Source organism: Podarcis melisellensis (assembly GCF_964234715.1).
Source record: "Podarcis melisellensis genome assembly, chromosome: 1".
In the NCBI taxonomy this organism is placed as follows: Eukaryota; Metazoa; Chordata; class Lepidosauria; order Squamata; family Lacertidae; genus Podarcis; species Podarcis melisellensis.
This window is the reverse complement of record NC_138528.1, coordinates 2991208-3009797: the sequence shown is the minus strand read 5'-3', so window position 1 is coordinate 3009797 and position 18590 is coordinate 2991208. Positions and strand designations below refer to the sequence as shown.

The 18590-nt window shown below is 46.1% G+C and overlaps 1 protein-coding gene and 1 long non-coding RNA gene across 4 annotated transcripts; one reads left to right on the top strand and one right to left on the bottom strand.

Moving 5' to 3' along the window:
- Positions 1-231: 231 nt before the first annotated feature.
- On the top strand, positions 232-2038 carry LOC309372702. Its single transcript, XR_014169633.1, has 2 exons — positions 232-1711; positions 1754-2038. It is a non-coding gene; the product is annotated as an uncharacterized lncRNA (long non-coding RNA).
- LRR1 (leucine rich repeat protein 1) lies at positions 1196-13310 on the bottom strand. Of its 3 annotated transcripts, none has more exons than XM_081913896.1 (4): positions 13125-13310; positions 6193-6291; positions 4320-5047; positions 1196-2472 (listed from the first exon to the last, which is right to left on the bottom strand). In XM_081913896.1, exons 1-4 carry the CDS (start codon positions 13293-13295, stop codon positions 2220-2222), a joined length of 1251 nt encoding a protein of 416 aa, XP_081770022.1. In that variant the 5' UTR covers positions 13296-13310; the 3' UTR covers positions 1196-2219. The 3 variants fall into 3 exon arrangements, with proteins under 3 accessions (XP_081770022.1, XP_081770023.1, XP_081770024.1); XM_081913897.1 differs by having other exon boundaries at positions 13164-13310; XM_081913898.1 differs by lacking the exon at positions 6193-6291.
- Positions 13311-18590: the final 5280 nt, after the last annotated feature.

Here is an 18590-nt window from a genome sequence, read left to right as displayed (position 1 = left end):
GCCCAGGATTGAGATTTGTCAAAACTAAAAACACCAATCTCTTCAGAACTTCATGGGCTTTAATATATGTCACATGATGGGTGTACTTTAAATTTGTTACAAAATCTAATACGATAAAAAATTTTCCCAAGAAATTGTGTTATTTAATATTTCTAAGAGCTGCCTGCAAAATTTCATCTTGGGATCACACTGGGAGCACATTTTTATTTTTTGTACATAAATGTCTGCCTTACTGGGTTCCATTTAGGATAAACGGGTAAAATAAAACAGAATAAACAAGACTTCAACCTATAATATCAGTTACCTCAGGCATTTTAGAAAGTTATTCAATTAAAAGGTATCTGAAAAGCTAGTCAGGCTTTTTAAAAAAATGTGTTCCATAGCAGACTGATAGCTTGCTGTTGCATGATAGAATAAACACTTTGAAATAATTCTTTAGGACTTAACAAGAATTCTTTCAAGGCGTTAATTCTATTGGCTGAAGTCTTCTTTATTTTAGATTTGAACTTAAGTTTTGATCATTCCACAAGTGTACAAAATATTAAGAAAATTGGATGACATGAGGTAAAAAAGCTGGGTCACTTTATATGGAATGACCCTTTTACACTGGGTCCCAGTACGTTACCAAGCACAATTCAAAGTGTTGGTGCTAAACGGCCTCGGCCCTCTATACCTGAAGGAGCGTCTCCACCCCCATCGTTCTGCCCGGACACTGAGGTCCAGCTCCAAGGGCCTTCTGGGAGTTCCCTCACTGGCGCCCGCCCTGTGGAACGCCCTCCCAGCAGATGTCGAGAAGATGAAGAACTACCGGTACTCAACTTTTAGAAGACATCTGAAGGCAGCCCTGTACTGAGAAGTTTTTAATGTTTCATGCTTTATTATGTTTTATATATTCTGTAAGCCACACAGGGTGGCTGGGGAAACCCAGCCAGATGGGCAGGGTATAAATAAAATCATCATCATCATCATCATCTCTGTGGGGCTGGAAAGCAGTACAGCAGCCCCTGAGCTAAAGAGGCCATTCAGTTCTAACGGGCCAAAGGTTTCTATCTGTGCTGTCACTGTATTTTGTAAATTTAGAATCCTTCACGATCCTAAAGAGCAGAGACCAGGGAACAGAAATATGCTGGCGTGACCTATGTTGTTTCTAAAGCCCAGCTCGATTTAAGAGAAATGCAATACTCATTTCACACCATTTCAGACTCTAAAGCATTTATTTATTCTTTTTAAGAAATAAAAGAGGCTTTCAGAAGTTAACTGATGCAAAACTTGCTTCATATGATGCACTCCATAATAATTCTTGCATACAGAGCACACATTTTACAGGCGAAATCCAGACTAGCAGGGGCCCAATCCTTTCCCATTCTTGCATCACATACCCCTGTCCTTTCAAACTACAATTTCTGCATGTGGGCACCATTCCCAAAACACTCTGCCTGCATCTGGTACTTGGAAAAACCAGTTCCTGCATACAAATTTTAATATATGAACTGACCACCACAATATTTTGTTTTGAAGCATGTTAGTTTTGCATCGGTTCTTCAATAGCAACACAACAGGTTGTGTGATTGTGACAAACTTCCTTTTGACAATGGCATGAACATTAAAAAATCAGCATAAACTCTGTGTTAACTAGTAATACTGTCCTGTTCAGAGCGAACACCATTTCAGGGAACAGATTTTGGAAGACTGATGAGATAACCTGGAGCTTGTCTGAACAAGTCGCATGCCATCCAGAGAAGCTCCACTGGAGCCAAACGTCTAGACACACTTTGAACATGTTCTGCTTTAAATAACAAACAGCTAACTATTTTTGTAGGTAGAACAGTGTTCTTATAATGCACAGGAGAAGGAAATCAGGTTGTTCCTTGGGGGCACGACAAGAAGAGTCCTCCAGCTCAATAACAGTGATGAACAGGAAGGTGAAGGAATATGATATTCGCATCTTGAACATAACCTGCCACTCTCAGGCAAGGAGCTTCCCTGATCTATGGAGGCAAGAGAGTTTCATAAAGAACCTGCAGCCTTTGCTAAACTGCATTCTGTTTCGAATGCAAGCCTGCCTCCCTTGCTCCTTTTGGATGATGAAAAAAGGAAAGGCCTGGGAGACAACTGATCTCTCGGCTCTGCTTCCTAGTGTCCCAGCATTGCTTTCGATATCAGACAGCGTCTGTTGCTGAGTGAGGCTTCTCAGACCACACGTGGTTTTCGGTTTCAGGTCATCGGATGCTTTGCAGATGTCTGTCCAGGAACTGAGAGTAGCAAGTCAGAGAGCAGAAGTAGCGGAGGAGGGGGGCCTCTGTGCTACCCATGTTGTCCACAAGGACAACCGTGTGCGCCACACTGTGGAGATTCATGGTCACGGTCGTCTGAATGAAGCTGCTTAGGCAGGCCCGCCCACAGTGACAGCTCTTTGACATGTCCAGGTCGTGACAGAGGTGAGAAGGAAGGACGTGGCAGCTGTACGGGAGCCTGTAAAAAGAGAACAAGGCCTGGATGTGAATACAGTTCGTGCTGAGCAGTTTCATAGAGCCTGGAAGCCTGTCTTGGAAAGAAGCCTGCAAGCATTTTAAATGAACATATTGAACGCATGCACCCCAAACACACTTCTGAGCCAAAGTGACCATCCAAGACCTTCATACTGCTGAACCTGGAATCTCCTTGGCTGGTAAAAATAATGTAGCTTTATTATAGATGTAAAATCCATTTCACCTTCCTTCCCCTGTCCTGGTGGCCTCCAGCTGCCTGGAGTAATACGTCCTTCAGCCCCGGTCAGCACAACCATGCTCACTGGAGCTGATGGGAGATCAACTGGAGGGCACTGGCTTTGGGAAGACGGACTGACAATTCTGTGCTGAAAAAGAGGCCCAAAGCCAGCATGTTGACTTGACATTTAGTAATAATAATAATAATAACAACAATTATAATCTGTGAACTGGGGAAACTGTAAGTCTATGCAACACAGTCTTGGTACCACTCGTTATGTGGGCACCAGAGAATGCTTAGTGAATTCCCATGGCACAGTTAACTTAAATGTCCCCAAGAGATGCTACGAGTGCTGAGAGCCACAAAGTCCTCGTGAACTCAGAACCGGCCTTTTGCAAGCTGCCATAACCTCAAGCATGCATATCCAATGGTGTCATTGCTTGGATTCTGGCCTTGACACCTTGGGAAGCCAAATTCCCTTCCAAACACCAATAGCCTTACTCATGCCACACAGTTAATTCTGTTGCTATTATGCAACAGAACTGTAAACATCTGCCTTAGATGACAGTGACTGAGGATGTGAGATACCGGAAGTTCTTGTTGCACAAACAAGCATCAGTGAACTTGCACAATCCCACTACACTGCACTGAAGGGGAACTGGTTGCTGGAGAGGGCAGGCCGACTCAATTCAGCCACAGAACCCATTGGGTGATACTGGATAGTGGCTTAACCTCTCGCGCAGAAACAAAAACAAGATCTGGATCTACGGCAATGTTCCTCCAGCCACTGCCAAGAGGGTTAAGACCTAAACTGATTTTGGGATTGAAGAGAAATTTCTCCCAATAGCTACAAGTGCCTAATGAGCTTGGCAATTCCAATTACATTGCTGAAATTACCAAACGCCCAACTCAACAACTTACTGAAAACCCGTAACAGATTCATTCTGATTTATGTGTAAATACGGGGCCCCGGTGAGTCAGATGTCTGGTGTCTCTAGCTCAATACTGTGAACACAATACATTGCCCTTTTTTCCCCCTTTTGGAAAACCTCTGGAAGATTGCTGAAGGTCTCAGAGGATCACTTAATGTACTTGGTTCCTCTTCAGCATCAGCATCCTTGCCAAAACAAACACTGTATTATGAAAGTCCTGGGCTGCAGAACAGAGATCCCAAAGCTTTCTATGGGCCACGTGGGTGGAGTAGTAGAGGGGACCTGTGGCCCACAGTCCACAGTTTGAGAACGTAACTGCTCAGGTCTACCCTGACTTGCAGAGACTTCCAAGGCTTCCATGCCAACCAGGCCTCTTTCCCAGCCCTACCTGGAACCGTCAGGGATTGACTCTGGGATCTTCGGCAAGTCACTAAATACTGTATTCGTATAGGAAGCCCCACAAATGCACATCAGCACATCATCCTAAGGCCTTTCTGAAATTCTTCCATGAGCTTCACCTACTTTTCCTTCACGTTACAATTGTTTCTTACACTCAGCAATAATCTTAACACTTTAGGAAAAGTCCTAAAGCGTTGATATGATTATTGACTATAAGAAACAATAGGAAGGAAAGGGATGCACCACTTCTGGCATTCAGAGGCCCCCCCCCAACCCCTTTACCTGTAATCGATCACTGCTCTAGCTGAATGTTCCCACAAAGTCAGTGGTATTTTTAGCTGTATGTCAGGAGCAAGGGGATTGGGCTGCTCAAAAGGATTGCCAAATAAATCCAGGCTCTCGAGGGAGAGTTTTCCAAAGCTGTTGGGTAAAAAGGGGAGCTTGTTCCGAGCCACGGACAAGGAGCGGAGCTGGCTCAGTTGACCAATCTTGAAGGGCAGCCTGATCAGATCGTTGTCATCCAACTTCAAGTGAATGAGCTCCCGCAACTGGCAGAACTGGGCTGGAAGCGCTTTGATTTTGTTCTGGCTGAGATCCAGAGACTGGAGCGACTTCCGGAGGGTGGAATTGCAGAGGGCCGTGCCAAAGGACTCCAGGAGGTTGCCCTGTAGACTGAGCTCCTGGAGGGACACGAGATCCCCAATTGTGACTGGCAGCTTCTTGATGAGGTTGTGGCTCAAATCCAGTTTCCGGAGGCTCTTGAGGCAAAGTATGCGCATATCAATGCGGGGTAATTTGCAGTAAGAGGCCTGGAGTTGCTCCAGAGTGTACGGGAAGCTCTGGGTGAAAGGGTAATCCTTCCTGGATGTTATGGTCATCTTTGTCTTTGGCTTCTCAACTTCAGAAGCTTTCGGAGGGGCCAAGGTGGACAGGGGTAAGCTTTCCTCGCTGGTGCCTCGGTCAGCCAGCTTCATCGCAGAGAGGAAAGTCTTCAGATGGCCGACATTTGCCTGCAGCCAAACAGGACACCAAGATAATAAGCATTTGCAGATTCAACGCTTTTGTCAATGCGCTGGCACTTTCTGAACCATGACACCAACACGTGGGAAAGGATCAGGTGGCAGCCTTTGGAAAGCGAATGGGGAAGAAAGCACAATGCATTTTTGTCTAGCATTGTCTCTGCCACAATTAACAAACCACACTGTCGACAGGGGCATTGAGGGAGGCTGGGCAAATACTGCTTTACTATTAAGCGAACAGGACTAACTATTGAGACAGCAGAAGAAAGCTTCAGCATTTGTCACACTGTACAACTTTCCTGAATAATCTGATCCTAGAAACTGAACCCTGCATTGCTCTGAAGCACAAAGCTTAAAATTAAAAATCATTCTCAAAACAATGAGAAAATCTCTTATTTACCTCATTTCTAAAATGATGCAAATGTAAAACTTGCCAGCCAGCATCAACATTGATGAAAGGTATTTTTTAAGTTGCAAGATATCGCTCCCAATCTGTTCACTAGCTTAAGAAATGAAATATATATGGGGACCATAATAAGCCCAATGGCCCATCTAGTCTAGCATTCTGTTCTCACAGTGACTAACTAGATGCCTGTGGGAAACCCGCAAGCAGGACCCGAGAGGAACAGCACTCTCCCCACTCCTGGTCCCCAGCAACTGGTATTTATTTATTTAATAAAAAATATATATAATATGATATCTACAGTGGAATAATAGAATTGTAGAGCTGGAAGGGAACTCAAGGGTCCTCTAATCCAAGCCCCTGCGATGCCAGAATCTCAGCTAGATCATACATGACAGATGGCCATCCAACCTCTGCTTAAAAACCAATGAAGCACATACATCACGATGCATTTTTATTTCTTCACTGTGAGATGGCCAAGACGTCACAAAGCTCGCAACCGCTATTTCTTAACCTTGGAAGATCAAAGGAGAAGCTAACGAGCTTCCTGCTGCATCCAAACTCCTGTGAATCAACCCCAAATTTAATCATTTCAGCAGAGACAGGTTCGAGGTTGGGGAGGGTGCATGCCTTTTCCTGTCATCCAAGAAGGGCTACCTAGATACCATCCTAATTTGGCAAGTGAGAACACGCAGTTAGAAGACCATCTGCTGCCCCTGACCTGACGCCATACCTTGCTGAGACGGATGTCCACGGCTGGCTCCTTCAGCCGTACGGTGGCTTTTCCTTCCTCCACGAACTTAGTAAAGAGCTGTTCTATGTTCTCTCTCAGCTGTTTTCAAAAGGAAAAGAGCACAATAGAGCCATGAGCCTGTAGGTAAACATTCCCTGCTGAGAACCCAAAAACAAGCTTCATGTTCAAATTGCCAACCAGATATTCTGGCTTTAAAAATGTGGGAAGGGATTCACAATCTGTTCATTTTATAAAGAAGAAGAAGAAGAAGAAGAAGAAGAAGAAGAAGAAGAAGAAGAGGAGGAGGAGGAGGAGTTTGGATTTGATATCCCACCTTTCACTTCCTTTAAGGAGTCTCAAAGCGGCTAACATTCTCTTTTCCCTTCCCAACAAACACTCTGTGAGGTGAGTGAGGCTGAGAGACTTCAGAGAAGTGTGACTGGCCCAAGGTCACCCAGCAGCTGCATGTGGAGGAGCGGGGAAGCGAACCCGGTTCCCCAGATTACTAGACTACCGCTCTTAACCACTACACCACACTGGCTCTCTCCACACAGGCCCCGTGTGATTGGCCAGTGTCCGAAAGCTGAGCCTGATTCAGCAAAGCTCTTCTTAAAATATTGGTGCCACAGCTTCCCACTCCCCTGGAGCAAGAGCAAATCCACCACTGCAATATCCCAGATCTGCCCCATGGCTTTTTAAACCAGGACCAAGGTGATAAGGACCGAAAGAACAAGTTCAGAGCAGGAAGACAGAGGCCGCTGAATATACAAAGCTAATATTTGACAAAAGCAGCTTTCGATGGGCTTCTGCTTTCCAAACAGCACATTATCTGTAATTTTTAAAGCATTTTACACAGTGGCCAAGTAACTGCCAATTCATTAGTGGAATTAGTATCCGATTTCAGTGTCCTAATCTAGTTCTTCAGCTACAGGAAGTACTTCACCTTGAGTATCTGGGGACTTCAAGCCTGATAAATTTTTGCTGCCCCTTTTCTTGGGCACGTCCTCCAGCTTTGCTAACGTGGCTGTTGCCATGTCGCTCTTTGCTTCTGTTCTCTGCCTCTTAAGGGACCCGCATGTTCTGATCAGAGCTACAGATAAATCCAAGTAACTACTAAAGAGTACATTCTCCAATGCTCCAGCAGCCCTCACTGCTGCTTTCTCCCTCAGGTGCCAACCAGGTGACCCTTAGACATAGCTGTCAACGTTTTCCCTTTTTAAAGGGAAATTCCCTTATTTCGAATAGGATTCCTCGCAAGAAAAGGGAAAAGTTGACAGCTATGCCCTTAGAATACCTGTATACTTGAAGGAGCATCTCCACTCCCATCGTTCAGCCCAGACACTGAGATCCAGCACCGAGGGCCTTCTGGGGTTCCATTATTGCGAGAAGTGAGGTTACAGGGAACCAGGCAGAGGGCCTTCTTGGTGGTGGCGCCTGCCTTGTGGATGGGAAGGAAATAAGCAGCTATCCTATCTTTAAAAGACATCTGAAGGCAGCCCTGTTAGGGAAGTTTTTAATATTTAATGCCGTACTGTTTTTAACATTTGATTGGGAGCCGCCCAGAGTGGCTGGAGAAACTCAGCCAGATGGGTGGGGTATAAATAATGAATTATAATTATTATTATAGAAGCTTACAGCCAGGGCATGATGGGAGTTGGCCTCTATTAATCCCTAGGTCCTGCTTGCAGGCTTCCCATAGGCACCTGCTTGGCCATGGTGAGGCAGCCAGGCTGAGGATGCTTGTTGACAGCCAAAATAAATAAACGGCACCCTCATCTTGGTCCTCATTACATGCAGAGGAGGGGCTGCTGGCAGTTCTGGGCGAGAGTCTCATAAGAACTTAAGAAGAGCTTACAACAGCAGCAAGAATACTCATTGCAAAGTTACTGGAAGACACAGGATCTATCCACTCTGGAAGAATGGTAGATGAAGGTGATAGACTATGGGACTGGCAGAAATGACCGGCAGAATCCGAGACCAGGGAGAAGAGTCGGCAGAAGATTGGAAGAAATTCAAAGACTATCTACAGAAATACTGCAAAATTAATGAATGTTAGAATGATGTCGGGTAGAAATTAAGCGGTTTCCAGCTGTAATGTTTAAAGAGAATATGGAAAAAATGGTTTAGAAGCAGGTTAAAACTTATTGATAAGGATTTGCTGAATTAACAATTTGAATTGGAATACAAAAAAGGGAGGTATGAGGAGGTCTGGGAAATAAGTTAATGGAAAATAAGTTATGGAAACTTTGTGTGTTTTTAATTATTTTTCTTTTTGTATTTTTGTTATTTTTTATTTTTTTAATGTATTAATATTGAAAACTTTAATAAATATCTTTAAAAAAAAAAGAACTTAAGAAGAGCTTCCTGGGTCATCAGTCCAGTGGCCCATCTAGCCCAAAATCCTCCTCTCACAGTGGCCAATCAGATGCTCACCAGAGGAAGTTAAGACCCAAGCACAATACCAGTCTTCCCTCTTGCAGTCTCCAGCAACTGGTATTCGGAAGCATGCTATCTCCATCTGTGGAGGGCAGAGCACAGCCATCGTGGCTAGTATGCATTAATAACCTCTCCTCTATGCCTTTGCCCAAGCATCCAAGCTTTTATTAGGACCACAAAAGCTCCAGGGCTGCCTCTCCCCATGGGAATGGACCCAGACCCTGCAATCATGATCTGAAGGCCCTTCTTCATGAGACATCTGGAGGGCGGTAACACAAGATCAGGATTTTTCTGTGGTGGCTCCTTGCTTGAGGAATGCTCTGCCCAGGGACGCTGACCTGGCCCCTTTTTGCATAGCTTTAGGCACCAGGCAAAAACGTTCCTCTTCTCCCAGGCCTTTATCATCATAATAAATTATATATATCTATATATCTATAGGTAAAAAGGTACTCCTGCCCGTATGGGCCAGTCTTGCCAGACTCTAGGGTTGTGCGCTCATCTCACTCTATAGGCCGGGAGCCAGCACTGTCTGCAGACACTTCCAGGTCACGTGGCCAGCGTGACAAGCTGCATCTGGTGAGCCAGCGCAGCACACGGAATGCCGTTTACCTATTTATCTACTTGCACCCAGGGGTGCTTTCAAACTGCTAGGTTGGCAGGCGCTGGGACCGAACGACGGGAGCGCACCCCGCTGCGGGGATTCGAACCGCCGACCATACGATCGGCAAGTCCTAGACACTGAGGTTTTACCCACAGCGCCACCCGTATCCCATATATAGATATAGATATATATTATATAGATATATGCTTTCGTAGATTTTCACGGGTACAGGAATGCAGGTTTTGGTGTCCTCGGGTGTCTTCCCGTGTAAAAGTTGGGGTGTCTAGGCGACGTTTCGACGAGGTCTCACTCGTCATCTTCAGGCTGGTGCTTTCGGCTTCTTGTTACTGGAACAGAGCAGGATCTCAGTGTTTGAGTTCCTATAAATACTGTTGAGGGGGTGTGGTGTATAGCCTCCAATGTTCTGGGCAGAGAGGAAGTTCCCAGGCTAGTGTGCCTTTTCTTCTTTTGTTCCTTAATTACTTGAGGGATATCTTGAGTGATTTCTTGAGTGATATCCTGAGTACCACTTAGGTGGGTCATTAGGTGTGGATTAGTTGCTAAAGTCTTTGTGTCTTGACCTCTTGAACTTTGTGAAGAGTTTTTCTGAGAAGATGGCTGTACTGCACTTAGTTGTGCTCTGGCTTGGCTTCGTGTATAGGGGCGAGCTGTGGTTTTGTGGCCTGTGTCAGCCAGATCTGTGTAGGGATTGCAGGGGGGTGCAGCATCCGGAGGTGCCACCATGGTTTGGCTACTGGATGGTGTCTGTAATTTATCTGTGGAGAGGGTCTGGGTTTGGGTCTGGTGTGGTTGATTGGTGATAGCGTTCTGTGTGCCTCTGGATCTGGTGTCAGTTTTTGTGGGGAGGGCTAATTTCCAGATGTCTGGCAAGCGGGATGTGTCGTCACGCTTGTTCATGTTGTGAGGGTGTTTCTCTATCTCGATGGCTTCCATGATTATTCTCTTGTGGTGATGTTCCATGTTAAAGAGCAATTTGGAATCTGCAAAATTAATTTCGTGTCCTGTTTCTTTCATGTGTTGGAAAAGAGAGGAAGTTTTTTCTTCTTTTTTGACGGCATTCTTGTGTTCTGCGATACGTGCATTTATTCGTCTGTTTGTTTGTCCAATGTACGTGGCTGGGCAGACTTTGCAGGGTATTTCATAGACCCCTTGGTTTTCCAACTGGATTTTATCCTTGGGGTTTCTGAGGATATTGGCTATTTTTTGGTTGGTGCAAAAGGCTGTTTTGATATTGTGTTTATGGAGGATTTTGCTAATTTTATCTGTAGTGCCCTTGATATAAGGAAGGAGGGCCATGCCATTGTTTTCTTCTGTGTCTTGGTTTTTGGGGGGTGTTTCTTTTTGGATTAGCTTCGTAACCCTGTTTTGCTGGTATCCATTGGCAATTAACACATTTGAGAGATTCTGTAACTCAGTTGTCAAGTGGTCTTTGTCAGCCAGGCGTTTGGTTCTGGAGATGAGAGTCTTGGCTACGGAGTTTATTTGTGCAGGGTGGTGGTGTGATTGTGCATGTAAGTAGCGGTTGGTGTGTGTTTTTTTCCGGTAGATAGTGTGTCCTAGGGAGCCATCAGGTTTTTTGTAGATTAGGACGTCAAGGAAGGGAAGTTGGTTGTTGGCTTCTATTTCCATAGTGAATTGTATTTTGGGGTGTAGGCTGTTGAGATGTGTGAGGAAGCTATCCAGTTTTTCCTTCCCGTGTGGCCAAATTACAAACCCAGACCCTCTCCACAGATAAATTACAGACACCATCCAGTAGCCAAACCATGGTGGCACCTCCGGATGCTGCACCCCCCTGCAATCCCTACACAGATCTGGCTGACACAAGCCACAAAACCACAGCTCGCCCCTATACACGAAGCCAAGCCAGAGCACAACTAAGTGCAGTACAGCCATCTTCTCAGAAAAACTCTTCACAAAGTTCAAGAGGTCAAGACACAAAGACTTTAGCAACTAATCCACACCTAATGACCCACCTAAGTGGTACTCAGGATATCACTCAAGAAATCACTCAGGATATCCCTCAAGTAATTAAGGAACAAAAGAAGAAAAGGCACACTAGCCTGGGAACTTCCTCTCTGCCCAGAACATTGGAGGCTATACACCACACCCCCTCAACAGTATTTATAGGAACTCAAACACTGAGATCCTGCTCTGTTCCAGTAACAAGAAGCCGAAAGCACCAGCCTGAAGATGACGAGTGAGACCTCGTCGAAACGTCGCCTAGACACCCCAACTTTTACACGGGAAGACACCCGAGGACACCAAAACCTGCATTCCTGTACCCGTGAAAATCTACGAAAGCATATATAGATATATAGATATATAGATATATATTATATCTATATAATTATATATATTATATATTATATATTATATAGATATATATTATATCTATATATATAGATATATAGATATATATTATACCCTGCCCTTCCCGTTTCAGAAAACCAGGCTCAGGGCGGCTAACAACAAACTTAAAACACTTAATTGTAGAAGCAGCACAAAATACAGTATAAAAATATGAATAACAATAAAATTCAAAGTTCAAGAATCAATTTGGGGGAAATCCATCTAATATGCATTAGATGGTCACCAGGCTAGCTGGCGGAATTAGTCCTACTTGGGCCAGCGAGGAGGCCAGGGGAGAATTAGCTGTGGGGTCTCAGAGCGGGTAATCTTCATAAAAGGGGAGAGGGAGGGAAGAAAAGGGAAATAATTAAACCTAATTAAAGCCTTTTCAACTGTGTGTGTGCGCACATGCATGTAGGGGGGGGTGTCACTGCTTTTGTCTGTTACTATGTTATGTATTTTTGTGTTTTTACATTGTAAGCCGCCCTGTGATCCTCTGATGAAGCGCAGTATAGAATTTTAATGAATAAAAATAAACACTATTAAATTCATTAGTCTCTTCCCTGGGGCACCAACAGAAACTCAAAGCGACTTCCCCAAAAGACAAACCATACGTATGTTAAAACTCAATAGGGGGAGGGATACATTAAAATCTCTCCCCCCCCAAAAAAAACCCCTCTAAAAGACTTAAAGATCATAAGACAGTGAAGAGACAAAGGCCTGATTAGAAAGGCAGCTTGACTTATGAGGGGAGAGAGGCGATTCCTTGCTCTCTTTTATTTCCTACTTTCACTTGCTTTCCCTTCTTTGCACGGGAAGAAAGGGTGCTGTATATGCAATGGGGTCCCCGCATATTATTATTATTATTAATGATAATAATTTATTATTTATACCCCGCCCATCTGGCTGAGTTTCCCCAGCCACTCTGGGCGGCTCCCAATCAAGTGTTAAAAACAATACAGCATTAAATATTAAAAACTTCCCTGAACAGGGCTGCCTTCAGATGTCTTTTAAAATAGGATAGCTGCTTATTTCCTTCACATCTGGTGGGAAGGCGTTCCACAGGGTGGGTGCCACCACCGAGAAGGCCCTCTGCCTGGTTCCCTGTAACCCCACTTCTCGCAGGGAGGGAACTGTCAGAAGGCCCTCGGAGATGGACTTCAGTACAGTGGTACCTCGGGTTAAGTACTTAATTCGTTCCGGAGCTCCGTTCTTAACCTGAATCACCACTTTAGCTAATGGGGCCTCCCACTGCTGCCGCGCCGCCGGAGCCCAATTTCTGTTCTCATCCTGAAGCAAAGTTTTTAACCCAAGGTACTATTTCTGGGTTAGCGGAGTCTGTAATCTGAAGCGTATGTACTGTAATACTTTTTAAGTATTTAAGTAATTTAAAATACTTTTATAACAAACGGGGTGAGGCGACCCTCCCGTGGGGCTTCCCAGGAGCGAGGAGCCACCACCGAGGAGGCCCCGAGAGAGAGAGAGAGAGAGCAGGGCCGGGGCGCGGCCTGCCTGCCTGCCTGACCTGGTACTTGGCCCCCGGGCGGTGCCGGGCGGTGCTGACCTGGAGCCAGACCCCCCCTCCTCCGGGCGGCTTCCCGAGGGCCACCACAGCCCTGGCGGCGCGGCCCGGCCCTCGCAGCCCCGCCGAGGGGAGCAGGCGGCTCGCCACCGACACCTCGCACGGCAGACGCATCTCCGCCCGCCCGACGCCGCCCAAAAACCGCCGAGGCGACCGAGCGCCTTTCCCGCCTCCTGCGCGCGCATCGCGCCGCCGGAATCAAACCAACACACAAAGCGGGCCTTCCTCATCGCGTCGCTTCCATACTTACGCAACGGCGCGGCTGTCCACAGCGCTGCCTGCCTGAGGAATCCCCGTCTCCCAATCTCTACGCGGCAGCTGCCCCCTGATCCGTTTCTTTTCCCTAGAGTTGTTGCGCGAACTTCGCTTCTCTCTTCTCGTCTCCCCCCCCCCCCGCCCTCATAAATCCAAGTGCAGCAGGCGGATTAGGTAGACGCCACATCTGCCTTCAGGACCCCCAGTGCGAACCCGCCCGTGGGATAAGCGACGTCTGATTCCATAGAGATGGAGAAAGGGTAGAAAGCAACTCTATGGTCTTCTGCCGTCTCTGCTACAGTATCTTCCGGGCAGGCTATAAAAGCCAGTTATCGCCCTCTAGCCGCAGATGATGGTATAGCGTCCAACTCTTAACTTCATCAATCTAATTGTGTTTGGATACCTAAATCTGAAAGGCACATAGGCGTTGCCGGGGGGGGGGGTCAGGAGGCAGCTGCCCCCCCCTCAATTCAAGTAAATAAAAAAAAATACTTAACTAACTGACCGAACAGATAGCTCGGTTCTGCTCCCCAAAGCTTGTGGGTTGGACACAGTGCGGAGGTTTTCTGGACCAGTTGAGCCATTGGGCTGATCCAAACACAGGCCTCTTATAATTTACTAACAAGTGGGAGGCAGAAAAAAAATTATAATAATAATTTATTTCTACCCCACTCATCTGGGCGGCTTCCAACAAAAGATTTAAAATACATTGAAACATCAGTCATTAAAAACTTCCCTGACAGCCTTCAGATGTCTTTTAAAGATAGGATAGCTGCTTATTTCCTTCACATCTGAAGGGAGGCTGTTCCACAGGGTGGGCGCCACTACCGAGAAGGCACTGTGTCTGGTTCCCTGTAACCTCACTTTTATTTACAATGACTTCTCGCAATGAGGGAACCACCAGAAGGCCCTCGGCACTGGATCTCAGTGTCCGGGCTGAACGATGGGGGTGGAGATGCTCCTTCAGGTCTACTGGGCCGAGGCTGAGAAGACTTCACCACCGAGTTATTGTTCTGTACCGTGTCCACAGCTTCCCACAAATGGTGATGAAACCTCTGGAGGCAATGGTACAATTCTGGATGCATAACTTATCACTGAGAGATGTGCCAGTCATTGCTTATAGTTTAAATATTGTTTACAGCCTCAAATGCAGGAATGCTGATGTCAATATCTTGACTTCTGCTTCCCTCTGTATGGGACAATAATAATATGTTGTTGAACTGCATTGCCCTCTGCTGGAATCCCAGGTAAGATCAAAGCCGTATTTCCATCTGCAAACCAGAAGCAACAGGGAGCTTGTACGTCAGCCATAGTGACTTCATAGAATGACAGAACTGTACAGTTGGAGGGACCGCAAGGGTCATCTAGTCCAACCTCCATCCTAAAACGCCTTTAACACCTGACATGCATGTTTTTAGGCCCCATCCTATTCTATTGATTGTAATTCATGTTGTCGTTTAGTCGTGTCCGCCTCTTTGTGACCCCCTGGACCAGAACACACCAGGCACTCCTGTCTTCCACTGCCTCCCGCAGTTTGGTCAAACACATGCTGGTAGCTTCAAGAACAGTATCCAACCATCCCATCCTCTGTTGTCCCCTTCTCCTTGTGCCCTCCATCTTTCCCAACATCAGGGTCTTTTCCAGGGAGTCTTCTCTTCTCAAGAGGTGGCCAAAGTCTGGGAGCCTCAGCTTCAGGATCTGTCCTTCCAGTGAGCACTCAGGGCTGATTTCCTTCAGAATGTAGAGGTTGGATCCTCTTGCAGTCCATGGGACTCTCCAGAGTCTCCTCCAGCACCATAATTCAAAAGCATCCATTCTTCGGCGATCAGCCTTCTTTATGGCCCAGCTCTCACTTCCAAAAATCACTACTGGGGAAACCACAGCTTTAACTATATAGACCTTTGTTGGCAAGGTGATGTCTCTGCTTTTTAAGATGCTGTCTAGGTTTGTCATTGCTTTTCTCCCAAGAAGCAGGCGTCTTTTAATTTCATGACTGCTGTCACCATTTTTTTCATTTTACACCTTTTTATTTATCTTACACCATTTTTATTCATTTTACACTGTTTTTAATGTCACAAAGATTGCTGTAACCTGAGATGGGACCTTATGGTGAAGGCTAGGGAAGAAATAGAAATCAGTAATAACAAGCAGGTGGATAACTTCTTAGTGACCCCACCTAGCAAGACGGGACTTAATTACAGGTGTGTGTCTCTTAGCAAGGAGGTGGGACAGTGTGTCTCTCAGGTGCTGTCAGGAGCCGTGTCTGACCAAAGGACTTTCAGAGGCACTGGCCATGGGGCTAGAAGCCGGACTGGTGATTTTGCAAATGCTATATCCAGTACTTTCTTCTTCCGGGGGGTGGGGGGCACTCAATGGTACGCAGTACCGGCAATAACTCTTTTTTTTTGTTAAAAAGTGCAGCACTTACTGTAACAACTTCATGGTGAGAACCAGCACCTCTTTTTTTCCAGAAAAAAGCACTGGCTATACTTTGTGCAAACCAGCCAGGTTCCTTAACTGCATCCTTTTCTTCAGCGTCTCTTGTGCTTGTACCTCGCGCTCATTAAAAAGAGACCAACCCACGACGATGTTTGTCAGCTTTACCTCTGGTAATGCATAATCATCCTAAAAGCGCAGTGCGCCTGGCAGATTGGCATCCAGTAGACTAGAGCAAGAGCGATTCTCCATGTCCATGCACAGCTTTTGCGCCTCCGGAGCACCGGTGCATTTGTGTTTCGCATTTATGTTTCCCAGGGTGCGAAAGAAGGGCTTTGCACCTTTATACGATATGCATGTGTGCTTGGGCCCAGGGTCTTTTGCCTCACCATCCCCACTACTGACTCCCTGATGCTACTCAGCTTTAAAAAAAAACACAAATTGTCCTCGGATTCATTGACAAAAATCTGGTAACCATACCTTAAATCGCTCCCACAAAATATTGGCAGTCTCTGGGACTCCAGGATACACCACGAAGACCAGGGCCCTGCAAGGGTGATGATCAGGGGTGATGGGACTTGTAGTCCCAAACATCTGGAAACCAGTTTAGGGACAGCTTCAATGGGCCGTGTCTGTGAATCAGAATATACACTGTGGAGGGATCACGTTTCCCCCCATTTCTAAATAAAGCTGAGCTTGCTCATCTACCCTGTGATTCCACTTCTGGAAGGGCTTATCTGTTTCTGCAACTAAAAGATCCTAAAAGCATCTTTCTTCCCTTCATATGCCGGAGCGCCGGTCCAGGTGCGCTGCTGCACTGACCCCTGCTGGCGGCTGGGGGAAGTGCGCGCGGCCCGAGCGGCACTTCCTCGCTCTGGCCAGGAGGAGGCGGTCGCGCAGCGCAGGAGCCCATTGGGCTCCGTCCGGTCAGTGGAGAAGTTCTTTGCAGAAATGCAGCCCAGCGGGGAGAGAAAAGGCTTGCGAGCCGCCGCCAAACTCCCTTTCCCGGCCAAGTCTCCCCCCAGCCCGCTCCCTCCCCGAGATCTCCGGGCCAGCGGGGCCCGTCGCTTTTCCTGCGGGCCATGGAGTTCCTGCAAGCGGCCAGGGACCCTCTGTCTTATCCGGGTGGCAAAGGCGGGGGGCGAGGTCCCTTTATGGAATCTATGCATTTGCCCTTGGTGAAATAAAGGCATTTAATATTGTTCTTTCTGCAGCGTCTCTCTCCCAATTGCACTTAATAGACCAATGATATTATTATTATATTATTATTATTATTATTATTATTATTATGCATTAAATGCAGCCAAAGAGTCTGGGTTTCGCTGTGTTGCCCCGGTGAGGCTGCAGCGCCCCTCTCTCTTCCGATTGCCCTTATTATTATTATTTCCTTGCATTACAATCGGGCAGCAAAAGAGTCTGGGTTTGGCTGTGTTGCCCTGACGAGGCTGCAGCGCCTCTCTCTCTCAATTATTATTATTATTATTATTATTATTATTATTATTATTATTATTATTTTGCATTAAATGCAGCCAAAGAGTCTGGGTTTGGCTGTGTTTCCCCGGTGAGGTTGCAGCGCCCCTCTCTCCTAATTGCTCTTATTAATATTATTATTAATTATTAGAATCCAGCAAAAGAGTCTGGGTTTGGCTGTGTTGCCCCGGCGAGGCTGCAGCGCCCCTCTGTCCTAATTGCTCTTATTAATATTATTATTAATTATTAGAATCCAGCAAAAGAGTCTGGGTTTCGCTGTGTTGCCCCGGCGAGGCTGCAGCGCCCCTCTGTCCTAATTGCTCTTATTATTATTAATAATTATTAGAATCCAGCAAAAGAGTCTGGGTTTCGCTGTGTTGCCCCGGCGAGGCTGCAGCGCCCCTCTCTCCTAATTGCTCTTATTAATATTATTATTAATTATTAGAATCCAGCAAAAGAGTCTGGGTTTCGCTGTGTTGCCCAGGTAAGGCTGCAACGCCTCTCTCTGTCTCCTAATTGCCCTTATTAATATTATTATTAATTATTAGAATCCAGCAAAAGAGTCTGGGTTTCGCTGTGTTGCACAGGTAAGGCTGCAACGCCTCTCTCTGTCTCCTAATTGCCCTTATTAATATTATTATTAATTATTAGAATCCAGCAAAAGAGTCTGGGTTTGGCTGTGTTGCCCCGGCGGGGCTGCAGCGCCCCTCTCTCCTAATTGCTCTTATTATTATTCTACTTATTACTCTTTCAATCAGCCAAAGAGTCTGGGTTTGGCTGTGTTGCCCCGGCGGGGCTGCAGCGCCCCTCTCTCCTAATTGCTCTTATTAATATTATTATTAATTATTACTCTTTCAATCAGCCAAAGAGTCTGGGTTTGGCTGTGTTTCCCCGGTGAGGTTGCAGCGCCCCTCTCTCCGAGTTGCCCTTATTAATATTATTATTAATTGCACTAAATCCAGCAAGAGTCTGGGTTTGGCTGTGTTGCCCCGGCGGGGCTGCAGCGCCCCTCTCTCCTAATTGCTCTTATTCTAATTATTACTCTTTCAATCAGCAAAAGAGTCTGGGTTTCGCTGTGTTGCCCAGGTAAGGCTGCAACGCCTCTCTCTGTCTCCTAATTGCCCTTATTAATATTATTATTAATTATTAGAATCCAGCAAAAGAGTCTGGGTTTCGCTGTGTTGCCCAGGTAAGGCTGCAGCGGCTATTCACAGGCGCGGTCCCACTACTGATCGGCACGGGAGTTTT